The following is a 15,876-nucleotide window of genomic DNA, read 5'->3' on the forward strand; positions in this document are numbered from 1 at the left end:
TGCCCACCTCCTCTCCTTTAGTGGCCAAAGCTACGAGTCGGGTGGCCCCACTTGACAACCACCATCCGGCTGCCCCCCCCCCCCCTCCCTTACCTCTCGTCGCTATCAACGACTTGCAGCACAGCGCACGGCGGTTGCCTCCTCTCGGCACCAAGATCGAGGAGGGCCCGCGGCCACGGCTGCCCCCGCACGGGCTGGAACGGCGTCCAGCACCTGGCCTCGCGGGTGACTCAGCATGCGATTGGCTCCGCGCCTCTGAGTTGCGGGCGTTCTGTGCGCAGATTTACGCGCGTTACAAATTGCATCATCTTTATTTTTTTATATTGTTATTGGCTTTCAACAACAGTGTCAACGATACAACAACAACTTGTTTAAAACGCGGTTTCAATTTCTTTTTCATGAAAATGCTTTCACGCACGTTCCGCGTTTAATTTGTATTTGAATCAGAGCAGTGATGAACGTGTTGACTTGCGAACATTGCCCAACGCATTGTTTATTGTTGTTGTCGTTATTGTAATGAGGTAGTTGTAACGAGGTAGTTGTAACGAGGTAGTTGTAACCAGGTAGTTGTAACCAGGTAGTTGTAACGAGGTAGTTGTAACGAGGTAGTTGTAATGAGGTTTCAGTTTATTTATTTTGGTATAGCCCTGTGAGCCATTCGGCTCTTGAATCGGATGCAACCACAACAAACAAAAAAAACAAAAACACGAGCAAGAAAACATCTTAAAGTGACTATGTGACTGTGCAAACAGAAAATCCATGGAAAAAAACTGCAAAATATTCCTGAAAAAAGCACCGTACACCAACGCTGTATGCAAAAAATCCCAGTGGGATGCAAGTCAAACAACAACAACCACAAGAAAACTTAGATTAAGGCCATCAGTCTAACTCCGTACTACAACAAAACAAACATGTCCAAACCAAAAAACGTTTTCGAAATCACCAAAAAATAAAGCCATAATTGCAACGTAACAGTGATCATAGGGACTGTGACCGAATTTTTACAATAAACTACATAAATAAAATGTAACACCAAATCCTAGAGCCATAGCTGGCTGCATGAGTTACTCCACAACAACAGAAGCATCAGTCGGAGTATCAAATTTTTAAATGCACCTTTAAGATCAGCACGCTAAATCAAAATACAGATAATACTTTGCAGCGTCATCCGGAGCGAAACATTTTATTTTATTTTTACGCTAATGAATAGCAGTGGCAGCTAGGGGTGTACAACTCCTCTAGAGCAGTTTTGAGAGAAGATCTCATTGGTAGCGATTCAAGTTGCAGTTTATTGGCAATAGCATTCCAGACCCTGGGGGCATCAATAGCAAAGGCCCTTCCTCCAGTTATTGTACGGCAATAGGGAATGTGAAGCTGGTAAATTAGCGAAGACGAGGTCAAATATGTTCTTTGAAATAGAGAGGAGATCCAGCAGGTAGTCTGCGGATTTTTTTGTAAGTACATCGTGAATAAATAAGATCTGGTGTACAAGCCGTCGAACATTAAGAGATGTTAAGTTTGACCCAATGTAGAGATCACAGTGGTGAGTCCTATATGGGCAGTTCAATGTAAATCTTAAGGCCGATTGGTAGATGGAATCAAGCTTCTTCAGTGCAGTACTTGGGGCTGATTTATACACGATGTCACAGTAGTCAAGTAGAGGCATTATGGTAGCTTTTATCAATTACAAACGGAACATTGGGGGGGAAGCAGTGCTTGTGTCGATACAGAAAACCTATTTTTATTTTTGTCTATTTACCAATGTAATCAATGTTGAAATAACTAGGAGAATTTAGCATTGTAGTGTATACCCAGTTACTGTGAATAGCTCAAATGTGTAGGCCTTGACTTCAACATAGCCATTTCTGTGACCAGTCACAAGCTAATCACTCAGTTATTTCAGTGCTAAATTCTCCTAGTTATTTCAATGCTAAATTCTCCTGTTTGATTTGTACTAGGTGCCTCTGTGAATGTGTATGCTCTGACTTTAACATAGCTATTTCTGTGACCAGTCACAAGCTAATCACTCAGCTGTTTCAATGCTAAATTCTATGCTAATTCCTTTGTCAAGGCGCTTTGTTTCTTCTCACACAGCTTAAAGGTCGCGATCTGAGCGTGGCTTTTTCGCTCCAGCGCTGTCCTACCAGACAGTCTCGTCCCTTCACCTGAAGAAGGCCGCTTGTGTTGTGGCCGAAACGTCGTGAGAATATTATTGTGTTATTTTATTTTATCAATGTATTATTTTATTCTCATTCTACGTGACTTTAACGAAAGAACCAAAGAAGATTAACCAGGTAGGGTGTTGACTGTTATGTTAGCCGACTATCTGTGTTGTATTGAATTATATTTCTAAGTTTACGAGGTTTGTTTTCTCTTTCATTTGTACCTGATGATGATTGCTTGTGTTGCAATCGAAACGTCGTATGCTATTATTTAATTTAGTGTTTTCTTTCTACGTGACTTTAACGAAAGAACCAAAAAGTAATTCCTGCAGTCACGAAAGCTCCAAATCAAGTTTGCGTGGTGATGCTTAGCACCCTCGGGGGGGCGAGTGATTCCTCAGGTGTGGTGCGTGCGATGTGACCGTAAATACAAGTTACTTTGTTTCATCAACCCCTATGTGTTTGTTCTTTGTTTTATATATATAAAGATTGAGAACCAAATGGGTCCCAAGGCTGCAGTGAAAGGTGCAGGACCACTGTGCCCCAAAGCGACTGACCGTGATCTTCTCATCCTCCCCACCCCAACGAAGCAAAAATTTAGCACGGGCCCGTCAAAGTACAACTCTTTCGTGTCATCAAACCCCCATGCGTGTATTAACATCGCGATGTTGTTCAACGATTCAGAATGAGTGGTGTGCAAAGGCTGCAGTCAAGGTTAAGAGCCACTGTGTTACACCGTCGACCTTACATTCTGCTCGCCCCTCGGAGAATATCTCCAGCCTACTCAACATTCCATAAGAGGATTTTTTGGGGGGGTTATATCGCGTAAAAATATTAATGTGGCGTTAAACCCGCCACCACCCGACACAGCCGACTGCGTGTTCGACAGCCAACTCCCCTCCGCTTCATGGTGATGGGGGTGATGGCACAGTCGTACATTTTGCACGGTGTTGAAGTGTCATTATTCGTACGTAAATATTGAGTTCATTGTTGTTGATCAGCACGGTGCGCTCCTCCGATGTGCACGGCTGGCTACGTACGGTGTCAAAGAAAATCAAAGACGTTCAACTTACATACGTACAAACAACGTACACAAAGTGTCCCTCCTCGGAGGAATGTATACGCGCACGTAATGAATGCGCGCATTTACATCATTAGACCTCCTTTGCCAGTACCAAAATGTAATAATAGGGTTTTTCCCCTTTTTTCTGGCAACAAAACTGAAACCTTTTTACAAGGATTCATGTCTGCATTAACCACAATACCTGCAGTCAAAATGCAAACAAAAAACATACTATGATAATATATGCATTGTCATTGAAACTGATTGGTCCACACCAAGGGACGGCCTTCTGGCGTCATCTGGTCGAGCACCAATTGGGTCGAGGCTCAAAAGAAAGCGGTCCCTTGGTGTGGACCAATCAGTTTCAATGACAATGCATATGTTATCATAGTATGTTTTTTGTTTGCATTTTTACTGCAGGTATTGTGGTTAATGCAGACATGAATCCTTGTAAAAAGGTTTCAGTTTTGTTGCCTGAAAAAGGGGAAAACCCTATTATTACAACGTGCGCATTGTTTATATTCAAGACAGGCTTATGCGATCAATTGATAGCAGTCGTACCCTGTATGCTAATAGTCGATGGGGTTGGTGGGGGATACACGGCAAGAAAAATCTTGGTCTTGTATTGGTCACAGCTTTGAAACAACGAATAGCTTTAACCAATTTATTACATACATTTACGCGATCTAACCCAAAAAAAACTATATTATGAACACCTCACCTACAGCCCTTTGTAAATATGCTGCTGGATAAAGGCCTTCCCGTGCTTTTTAGTAATGGGGGGGGGGGGGCGGTAGTTGTTTGACCATACTTCACCACGCTGGTCGGTGCGGGTAGGTGAAGGAGCCCGGAGAGAGAGAGAGAGATATGTGTGGGGCAGCACCACGTGTTCAATCCGTCCCGGATCACCGGGTTCGTATCGCGATGCTGTGCTCCCCACGGTGCCAGGAGCTCCAAACCAATCGCGCGTGCGTGCACTCGACGGGAGAGAACGCGTTCCGTGTGTGCGCAAAGCACCACACGATCGGGTTGTCCAAGGCGCGTAAAGTAATGCGCGGATGGAATATAAAAGGCGACGATCGTAAACAACAATCTGTAATGCGGGCGGCAGCCCTCCCGGGAGACGTTCCAAACTTTGATCTCCGTTCTTTTGTAATGTTGGACCGAGCTGACCCCACTGCACGTGCTCTTGGACCGAGCTGACCCCACTGCACGTGCTGCCCGTCCCCCCCACCCCCCGCTGCCCCCCACCGGTGTTGTCGAAGAGATTCGAGGGGCGCCCGTCACCGACTCCCTGGACGTGTTCACGCGCACGTGGTGGTACAGCGAGCGAATGAAACGGAGAGTTTGCTCTTGACTTATAGCTTTCGTGACTGCAGGAATTATTATTATTTGGGTCTTTCGGTAAAGTCACGTAGATAGAACAATAAAATAATTTTAAAAATGAAAATAAAGTGAATACAAAAGACGAATAATAATTTTTAAAAATCACGACGTTTCGATCGCAACACAAGCGGGGGAAAAGCTGCTTAAGCAGGCTGTTTTAAAACGTTTAAAACAGCCTTCCTCAGCAGCTTTCCCACCACGTTTTCACCTGATGACGATTGCTTGTGTTGCGATCGAAGCGTCGTGATATTTGTATTATTTTTTATTCACTTTATTTTCATTTTTTATTATTATTCCATTGTTCTATCTACATGACTTTACCGAAAGACCCAAAGTATAAGAGAGTTTGCTGTCGTGTAAACTTAAAGCGGCCCCACACAGCCCCTCTCCTTCGCTTTGAGGCTTTCAAAGCGGCCGGCGCGGGGTCTTCGAGCGCGTGCCCCCTCGCAAGGCGTCGAGCACCGGGGCGTGTGGCAGAGGAGGAGGAGGGCAGGTGGATGGAGGTAAATAGAAAAACCTGCCGCTAATGAGAGGCTGCTGTTCTAGAAGCGTTGCCAGCTGGCGCGTGGCCACATGCAATAGGTGAAAGCGAACTAAAAAAACCTTCAAGTGTTTTTTAGACCTATTTTGGCCAATGCCCTCCGAGTTGAACCGTCCTAACTTTCAAGGCGAAATGTCCTTGCCAGTTAATGGGATAAGTGATGTTGTTGTGGTCGTCATAGAGCAACACGTGGAGACTGCCGATGTTATATTATACATTAACAGCGCGGTCGTGCCACTTAAAACACACAGGACTGGGTTTTGTGTGAATGGCAGCAAGGGTCTTATTTTAATATCAAGCAATGTGCTATTTCTACTCCTTAGGCAAGTACCTCGTGGATCGAGGATGGCTTGCTTCCACAGTGATTCTGTGCGTTCTCGACTGTCACCGGCGGGGAAGCTGGTAACTTAGCGAGTTGAATTTGTTTACGTGGAGTGTAGCGGTTAGTGCGCTGTACTGCGAACCTGGCCACCTGGGTGCGATTCCCGCTCACGGCCAACACCAAGTGACGATTATCCTGGGCCTCCCCTAGGTCGGCTCAGCCTCAAATACATACCTGGTGAGATGTGTAAACATCGCCACTGATGAGACAAAGGTGGTCGAGCGTGGTGCTGGCCACCCACCCCCTCGTGTGCCGTGCTGGTCTTCATAGGTGCTCGCTCACAGCACTTGCCCCTACAGTCTGTTAAGGCTATACAGGGGAATCTTCTTTTTGTCTTTTTGAACTTCTTTCGCACCGTGCGTAGCCAACCGTGCTTATCAGAGGTGAGTCGGTGGAGCTGTAAGCTCCCTCCTTCCTCGTGATTTAGCCGGCGAGACTCAAGAGTGCGGCAGTGCTGACCCGATTGTTGCCTCCATCAGTCAGCGCGGTCTTCAGGCACACAGACTCCCCGTGTGTGTTGGTGTTGATGTTGGCAGTGCCGGATTACCCCAGTAGCAAAAGTAGCTACAAATGCTACGGGCCCCGCACTTTCAAGGGTCCCGCGCTAAATGTTTCAAGCTATCAATTCCGTTTCAGTGATTCTGCACTTGCTCTATTACTATAGTACTATACTCTTTGTTTTTTTTCGGTAAAGTCACGTAGGTAAAAATTTAAAATAAATTAAATCACGACGTTTCGGGCGCAGCACAAGCGTCCTTCTTCATGAACTGGGTGTTTAAGGTTGGCGATTCGTCGTATTATCTGGCTGTATACCAAATGAAAAAATATAATTACTTTACTATGCAAGTAAATTGTGTTTTAATATGTACGTGTTTTTTTTTTAAATAACATATACTACAGGCCCCGCACTAGCTTAATCCGGCACTGGATGTTGGATTTGTTTTTCTTCAAAGGAGGCTGTAAGGACGTCCTTGTTTATCTTCCAATGAGATCGTTTGCCGTGGCAAAGTTCAGAGATTTATGCTTTGGACGGCACCGATGCCTCTGACGTGCGGACGATGTGCCCTAACCAGCGATGTGGCCTAACCAGCGATGTGGCCTTACCAGCGATGTGGCCTAACCAGCGTGACTGCACGGCCGTGGCTGATTTCAGGACCTGAGTGCTAGGGCGGCTGGCCTGAGAGAGAGCGCTGATGTAGGTTCGTCATAATAATAATAATAATAGCTTTTTACCCTTTCTGGCAATAAAACAGGCGTTAAGATGTCCGAACACCAATAAGGTACATTTTGCAAGGAATCAAGTCCGCATTAACCACACGTACTTCTCGTGAACATTACAACAAACATGCTCTGATAATATATGCATTGTAGGCCAATCGGTTTCAAAGACAATGCATCTATTATTAGATAATGTTTGTATGTATGTTCACCACAAGTTCTGTGTATAGTTAATGCACACGTGATTCCTTGCAAAATGTATCTACGTGGTGTTTGAACATCTCAAGACCTGTTCTATAGCCAGAAAGGGTAAATCTTATTTTCATTTTTTTCCATACTAGTTTCGTCTGTCCCGCCCAGCGAACTTTTTAATGTTTTCCGGATGCAGTGTCGATGGGCACTTCTCCACGGCTTTGAGGTGCCATGCATGTGTGAAGGATCAGTGGGAGATTTGTTGCGGCCATGAGTGGGAAGAAATCGAGTAACAGCCTCATACCATCAAGGGTACTACCGCATTAATGGGTCCTGGGCCATAATCTCGTTACTCAAATGCATTATTTTACGGATATTTCCGGGATAGCGCTACCACCATGGGCTACTGAAAATACCCATTGTGGTACCGTCCTTAGGATCTCACTTTCACGTCCCCAAACGTTGAGTGACCCGGACTGACCACCGGCGTGGTGAAGTATGGTCAAAGCGCCACGATGACCTGCACTTGACGTGGCAAAGCGAGGCCGTCATCCAGCAGCGGCGGCCTCGACGAAAGGGCCCTCCGTTCGCGTGTCGACCCAAAGTTGTGCCCAGCCAAAAATACCCCCCCCAAAAAAAACCCGTAACGACACACGTACAAAAAAACAAACCAGGCACACAGAAACCAAATACACTCAAAGTGTAAGTTTAATAACTACGAAAAAGAAGCAAGTGTTACAATTAATACAAAAAAGCACGTGCCAAACGTGATAAGCATGAGGCGATGTATCTTGTGCTGCGAGTGCGTTGTGTTGCGTGGGCAAGCGGGGGCCCGAGTGTGCGGGGTCACCACTCAATGTCACGAAGCTCCGAGTAAACCCAGCGGTGCTGATCAAAAAATCATCGTTCCATCGAAGCGGTGTGCGAAATCACCTACCCCCACCCACCCACCCTACCATCCTCGATCGCCAATCCCATCGTTGTATCACGGCTATACGTTGATCGTTACAGAACACAGATCATGAATCCCCTAAACCGGTAGGTCTTAGCCCCCCCAGGGGGTGCACGCACTCCCTGGGGGTGCGAGATGCCCTTTCGGAGAGGGGGGGGGGGGGGTGCGAGACACGGCCAGGTTTTTTTTTAGAAGGTAAATCATGAAAAAAATTAAGCACGGGGCACCGTAAGTGGACCTACTTTGTTTCATCAACCCCGATATGTTTATTGACATTTTTTTGTAAAGATTGAGAACCAAATGGACTACCAAGGCTGCAGTAAAAGTTAAAGGCGCCACTGTGACCTTAACGTCTCGCACGCAGCGACTGGCCATGATCGTCTTCTCCTCTTCCTCCCCACCCTCACCCCACCACTCGGTCGCGATTGGCGAGGCGTGATCGTGTGGCCGGCGCCATATATCAAAAATCGCGACACGATATGTTCACGAAATGGCGATTATCGCGATGTGACTTCCGTCCCACCGCACACACCTCCCCTCCCCCCTCCACTTAAGCTCATCGAACTGCATTTCGCATCTTGCGCCATTGTTGTTTTTAGCTCGCAGGCCCTCCGAATAATGATTCGAATGTTCTTCAACCGGTTACCGGACCGTCACAGTCGAGAACGCGTAAAAGACGCTCGCGCCATCAGCCACACTGACATCAGTGAGTCACAGAGAAGCCATTTGCGGTTGCAGCTCGCTGACCCGCCCCGTAATGGACATCTGTGAAAAAGAGCTTCATTGCTCATCGGATTCCTACGGTCCAAGTACAGATTCTGATTCTGATTCATTAAAGCAAACATGAATATGATCCGTTCTAATACGACGGCATAGTGTGAATGTGATGATGTCATATTATTATTGATGTGGTGGCGTCATAGTATTATTATTAATGTGATGACATCATAGTATTATGAATATGATGACCTCATATTCGTATGAATATGATGACCTTATATTGATATTACCGTGCAGTCAATTTACTCCGAACGAAACGCGTTCTTAGAGTCACGAAAGCTCCAAATCATGTTTAAATTTAATGTCATCGTGTTTGTGATGTATTATTTGGAGAGAAAAAAAAGAATGTTTTTTTTGGTGTTTTTTAAGTTTTTTTAGTTTTTTTTTTAATTGCAACGAATTATATGAATCGATGTCGAGAGCCAATAAAAATAGTTGTGACTTCAGCCAAATTTTGAATAATAAGAAGAATAGGAAAGAAAAATCGCGATGTCACCATATTTGAATGTGGGGGGGGGGGGGGGAACGGGACTACGATTATCGTTCACCTAACATCGTACGTGGACCTAACATCCCTCCACATTTAGAAACATGCGTTGAGAGTATTTGGCTGCTATGAATTTCCACACGATAAAGGCACTTCGTTGAGCTATCATTTGTGGCCAGGTGACTTCTAAAAAAGAACTATACTGTACAGTATAGCTCAATTGGGCTTTACCTGGTAAAATAGACATCGGTGTTTTAGTTTAGGAGGGGAAGGAGCCCCTTACTGGTAATTAAGAATGATGTTCTTATTTCAGATGCGCTTCTGCGGCCGTCTGGAACGCTCTTCCGATATTAGGAAGCCACTGGAGATATGCCCCTTTAAATCAAGATTGAAAACTCATCTCTTCAAGAACCACTTTTTGATTCTAGATTTGAGGCTTTCGTGACTGCAAGGATCCATACTCTTTGGTTCTATTCGGTAAAGTCACGTAGGTAAAAAATAAAACAATAAAAAATAAAAAATCACGACGTTTCGGCCACAACACATGATGAAGGCCACTTGTGTTGTGGCCGAAACGTCGTGATTTTTTCTTGTTTTATTTTTTACCTACGTGACTTTACCGAATAGAACCAAAGAGTATGGAACCACTTTTTGCGTCTAGTTTGTTGTCTTCCAGCGCCTCCGATTAGCACGGTTGGCTACGTACGGTGCGAAAGAAGTTCAACATACATACACATCGCACCATCTCCGTGTTGCGGCAAGCCCCAGTGAATCCCCTGTGAGCGTCCGGCCGCGCGCCCTCTCAGTCGTGGCCGCCGGCTGGGGGCGACTCGGCGCGACCCGGAGGCGAGGAGGCCTGCGGACCTCCCGGGCGCTGCTTCTTGTAGAACACTCTTTGATTCTGGAACCACGAGGTCACCTGGCCATCATCATCAACGACACGAGACAAACACACGCGGTCACGGAACGGTGTCGGGTGACGTCGGCAGCTGCGGCACGAACGGTCACCGCATTGCGCGGCGCTTTCAGACGCGCTTCTGCGGCCATCTGGAACGCTCTTCCCTTCCAATATTAGGAAGCCACTGGAGCTCTCCACTTTTAAATAATCTAGATAAAAAACTCATTTCTTTAGAACTGCCTTTTTGTGTTTAGTTTGTCCTTCCCGCACCTCCGATTCGCACGGTAGGCTACGTATGGTGCGGAATAAGTTCAACATTGATACAACGTAGACTCTCAGCTGCCTATATGGCAGCAGGTTTTTGTTTTACGTACGGTACGAAAGAAGTTCAACATACTGTACACACACAATGACCAACTCGCGCCACCAACAAATGCGGCCCTGTCCAGACCAGCAGCTCAACGGAACTGAATGTGCGACCATGTTTGTCGTGGTGACCGATGACTCAAAGAGTCTAGAAAACGTGACCGTGCCAACGACTCGTTTGAGTTGGTGGTCCAAAAGACAAAGAGCGACACGCTTTTTGATATTTTTGAGCACGTGGTTTGGACAAGGCCGACCGCTTTTGTACATGCAATGCGAATCTCTTTGTTGTTTAATCTCTTTAGGTGTGTTGTACATGCAATGCGAATCTCTTTGTTGTTAAATCTGTTTAGGTGTTGTGTACATGCAATGCGAATCTCTTTGTTGTTAAATCTGTTTAGGTGTTTTGTACATGCAATGCGAATCTCTTTGTTGTTAAATCTGTTTAGATGTTTTGTACATGCAATGCGAATCTCTTTGTTGTTAAATCTGTTTAGATGTTTTGTACATGCAATGCGAATCTCTTTGTTGTTAAATCTGTTTAGATGTTTTGTACATGCAATGCGAATCTCTTTGTTGTTAAATCTGTTTAGGTGTTTTGTACATGCAATGCGAATCTCTTTGTTGTTAAATCCGTTCTGCTTCTTTGGCCTGCGCTAACTGTTCTGCTGTAATTTACAGGGTGTGAATAGGCGGAGTTTGACTTCTAGATTTTGGGGGGTCGGCCTGCGGTTCGCTTTGTCCCACACGTAAGGAATCGCGTGCGCATATAATTAATGATGATTATTATAAACTACTGAAAATAAAATAAATCAATAAAAGTTACCAGTTTTGGGGGGAGGCTTGCCTCCCCCCCCCCCTCAAACTCCGCCGATGCACTGCCCCATGCTTAATTGAACGGGAGCGCTCTCCATCCCACACGATAGGCGGTGAGGCAGCCAGCGAGGGCGCCTGTGGTGGACGCCTCCACGACAGGAACAAAGCCATCAGCAATCCACGGCGCGAACATCGCCCACGTGGGTGGGGGGGGGTGCGCTGGCTGCCCCGCCCGTGTTGCTTGGGCATTTGGAGGCTTGCCCCCTCTTTTCTCTCCGCCTGATGAAGACCGCTTGTGTTGCGATCGAAACGTCGTGGGGTATTTTTGCTTTTATTATTTTCAATTAATTTTTATTAAAAAAAATATTTTACTATTGTTATTGTGGGTTTTTTGCTTTTATTATTTGCAACTTATTATTTTAAAAAATATATTTTATTTTATTATTATTTTGATTTCTATCTACGTGACTTTACCTAAAGAACCAAGAATATGAATTCCAGCAGTCACGAAAGTTTTAAGTCAAGGAGTAGAACAATATAGGGTTATTGTGGATGGTATCTTATACTCTAGTGGGAGTGTCAGAACTTTTTTTTTAAATGAATCCATGGTGGACGGCGTATAGGGCGACCCGTAATCTCTCAATACCCCACTAGTTTATCATTAATGAGACCACGGAATTCTCAACAGCTTTTTGGCTGCTGGCCATCGAACAAAGGCGGTCACCGCATTGCGTGGCGCTTTCAGACGCGCTTCTGGGGCCGTCTGGAACCGCTTTCCCATTCCGACATTCGGAAGCCACTGGAGCTGTGCAATTTTAAAACTAGATTAAAAACTAATTTCTTTAAAACTGCTTTTTGTGTTTAGTTCGTTATCCTCCCCACGCAGCCACGATTAGCACGGTTGGCTTACGTACCGTGGGAACGAAGTTCAACATACATATGTAGTGACTATTCATACATGACAACAGAATAACTTTACATATCGAGAAACGGTGCGTGCAGCGTATTGAGATGCAGTCGCTCTCAGACTCATCAATATTAAACCAATTAAAAATCCCATTGTATCGTGCACACACAAAGCGCATTCCCTGCTTTACCGCTCTCACACCCCTTGAAGCCCACCACCCTCCTACCCCACGCCACACCCAACCCCCACGCCACACCCCACGCCACACCTCACCCCCACGCCACACCCCACCCCCACGCCACACCCAACCCCACGACACACCCCACCCCCACGCCACACCCCACACCTCACCCCCACGCCACACCCCACGCCACACCCCACGCCACACCCCACCCCCACGCCACACCCCACCCCCACGCCACACCCAACCCCACGCCACACCCCACCCCCACGCCACACCCCACACCTCACCCCCACGCCACACCCCACCCCACCCTCTTTAACCACACCGGACAATTAACACCCCCCCACCTCTCTCCACCCCGCGAATCCGCCCTCATTAGTAGCCGCAATTCATGGACGAATATGTAAGTGGCTTAACATTCAATCTTGACTGAAAGCTTTCAAGACTGCAGGAATTCATATTCTTTGGGTCTTTCGGTAAAGTCACGTAGATAGGTTCAAATAACCTATTAAAGAACCTATCTACGTGACTTTACCGAAAGACCCAAAGAATATGGCTTAACATTATTATGGATTAGGCAGAGTGTTTACTCTTAACCCAATACGGGAGCTGCGTCTGTTTGATTCGGACGAGTCCCGTGGTGTTTATCGACGTGGCTGTTGTTGGAACGGTGGTTGATGGGCCGTGAATACATTTACGCGGTCGCAGGTTTCTTCAAGGAATGGGCGTGGTGATGGTGGTGGGACCCTTTGCGATTTAAATGTCGACCTTTGGGGAAGGCGCGTGTGTATGCACGCACCGCATTTGCATGCCAAAGAGTTCTGCCGCGCTTCAACACCTGGATCATTAACATCGCAAGGCTGCAAGAGCGGGGGGAGCAACGGCTTTGCACTTACGCATCACTTCTTCCTCACCCGTACGCAGCCGTGCGTGGCAATCGGAGATGCGGCTTAGCGAGCCCTTTATCCAGCAGTGGATTGAGCCTAACTCCTACACCAAATTGTTAAAATGCGAGTGGATCGCTCTTCTCCAGCAGCGCAACGCGGTGGTGTTGCCGAAGCAGCAGCAATGGAACTGCCACGTGTGTTAATCACGCGCGTGGGGATTTACGAGACGCACCCAATTTAAATTTCGATGTAATGCCTACACGTGACCTTTCCAGGTTACCCACCCACTTACAGGCACTCATTCCGCTCATTAAATAAATTGACGTAAAGGTAACGTGTCGTATCTACGCTTAAACAAGTGCTGTTTGATAATGTCTGCAAAACCAATTAGCTGATGGGACCAAAACAGATGCATGTTCATGCGTGGAGACGAAACGGGGTTTTACTTGTGTTATACTGTGTATCATTAGTGCCGACTGTAGACAAATCTCAGCAAAGGGCCTCCTCTATCTCTGTTATCCCGCGATGCAGCTCTCATCCCGTAACGTCTCGCCTCCTGCCCGCGGCTATCTCTCACATTTGGGACTCCCTCCAGACCCCCATCGGGGGGGGGGGGGGGGGGGTGTGAGGCGGGGTAACCAACCCCACCCACCCCCACCCTTGACCCCCGAACGCCCAACGGGCACAGCAGCAGCAGCAGGAGGCTCGGCTCTGTGCGGAGTGTGAATGGCTGGGGTGAGAAACGGCGATGGGGCGTGGAGATAGAGCACCAAGTCGAGAGGGATATATAGGCGCTAGGCTACGGTCAGGTTTGTAAGTAAAGGCGCAGCCCTGCAAGTGCTTGATAATTTCTACTGCAAGCTTGTAGACGGATGGGGGGGGGGTAATGAGTTCACCACAATAGCACGCAAGCACGGGGCATGCGCGCACCCCCAACGACAAAGATCCCCCGTGTAGCTTTAACAGGCTGTCAGGGCAAGTGCTTTTAGCGAGCACCTATGAAGCCTGGCACGGCACACAAGGGGTGGGTAGCCAGCACCACGCTTGGCCGCCTTTGTCTCTCTATTAGCGATGTTTACACGCCGCACCAGGTATTTATAAAATAATATTTGATACCTACGTGACTTTACCGAAAGAACCAAAGAGTATGGATTCCTGCAGTCACGAAAGCTTCGAATCAAGATTGGATAAAAATAGCTGAATAAAAACGGGCGCGTCGCGTGGTGTGGTGGAGTGGGGAAGGGGGTAGGTGGGAGCGGTGGGGAAGGGGGGAGCGGTGGGGAAGGGGGGGGCGGTGGGGAAGGGGGGGGCGGTGGGGAAGGGGGGAGCGGTGGGGAAGGGGGGAGCGGTGGGGAAGGGGGGAGCGGTGGGGAAGGGAACCCTCAGGCCTCACCTGTTCTGGCGTGAGGCCGATGGTGGCCCCGAGGCTGGCCCTCTCCACGGCTCCCGGGCGCGGTGCGCGCGCGAAATGCCACTCGAGGGCGTCCAGCTGCTCCGGCGTGAAGCGCGGACGCTGTCGGCCTCGGCACCGCTTCGGCCTCCCCACCGCCTGGTGGCCTCGATCCGAGCCCGCGGAGTCCGCGGAGTCCGCGGCGCCGCCGTTGCCTTATTGGGAAGGGCGCACGTGGGACGACGGGTGGACGCGGCGGTGAAACTTCCACACTCTCAAAACTAAAAACATCTGAATATTTATTCATTCTGGAGGAAGCCGATGAGCTACGACGTTCTTTTTATGTTCACACGCGGATATCGACTCGTGTGGTGGGTGCCAGTCCCTTTAATGGAAACCCCCTCGGTTGCCCCCTCGGTGACCATAGCATGAACAACATTCCACCCAGATGAGCCACGACCGCCTAACTACTCACGGGGCTCACGGTTGGGGTGTGATTTGCGCTATGATACTTGATTTTCGCGGAATGTTCGAAATTAACCCACACGCGGGCACAATGAGGGGACACGAGGCAGTTCCTGCACACACACGCGTGGGTGTGTACGAGAAGACATTTGTGTTGATATGATTTACGGACGGCGAATGAGTGTGCATCAAAAACAAGGGAAACCACTTTCCTTGCGCTTTCGAACATGCGATCGTCTTTGCAAGCCATATTGTCCCATAAATGTTTGAATGAATGTGTAGGTACATGTGTGCTCTTGACGACTTACCAGAAGCTACAGCTGCGCTTTCCAACGGTGTCCCAGCGGCAGCAACAGCAGCGTGCCGCTGCTGCAGATAGTGCCACGGAAAAGGTAGAGGAGCCGGTGGCCCCATCAAGGGATACGCGCGCACATAGACGAGATCGCCGGACAGCAGCGGGTGAGGAGGCAGGAGGACGCGACTCGCCGCGGGCCACGGGAAGACCACGGGGCCCTGTAGCGGCGAGGTCACGGGCCTCGGGGGACCCACGGGGCCTACTGGGCCCGCGCCCTGCTCCGCGTCGTCCGCGAGCAGCGCCTCGATGGTGAAGGGCCTCTTGGGGTGGTTGTAGCACAGCGGGTGCGTCAGATAGGAGCCTCCGTAGATATTCATGGTGGAGGTGAGGTCTAGAATAATCACTGTGCCGACGAGCCGCTCGACCAAAGACGCTTTGGCCTGGCGTGTGACCCATCCCCTTTTAAAACTTACGGACCGCACGGCGCAATATTTACATGCAACTCAAA

General features: G+C 48.0%; 1 protein-coding gene across 1 annotated transcript; it reads right to left on the minus strand.

Moving 5' to 3' along the window:
• Positions 1–7,634: 7,634 nt before the first annotated feature.
• LOC116950810 (uncharacterized) lies at positions 7,635–15,876 on the minus strand. Its single transcript, XM_032968895.2, has 3 exons — positions 15,382–15,876; positions 14,612–14,823; positions 7,635–10,082 (listed from the first exon to the last, which is right to left on the minus strand). The coding sequence occupies exons 1-3, from the start codon at positions 15,743–15,745 to the stop codon at positions 9,966–9,968; spliced, it is 693 nt and encodes a 230-aa protein (XP_032824786.2). The 5' UTR covers positions 15,746–15,876; the 3' UTR covers positions 7,635–9,965.

Source organism: Petromyzon marinus, chromosome 40 (assembly GCF_048934315.1).
Source record: "Petromyzon marinus isolate PM22_M1 ecotype Great Lakes invasive population chromosome 40, UKy_Petmar_22M1.pri1.0, whole genome shotgun sequence".
Taxonomy (NCBI): Eukaryota; Metazoa; Chordata; class Hyperoartia; order Petromyzontiformes; family Petromyzontidae; genus Petromyzon; species Petromyzon marinus.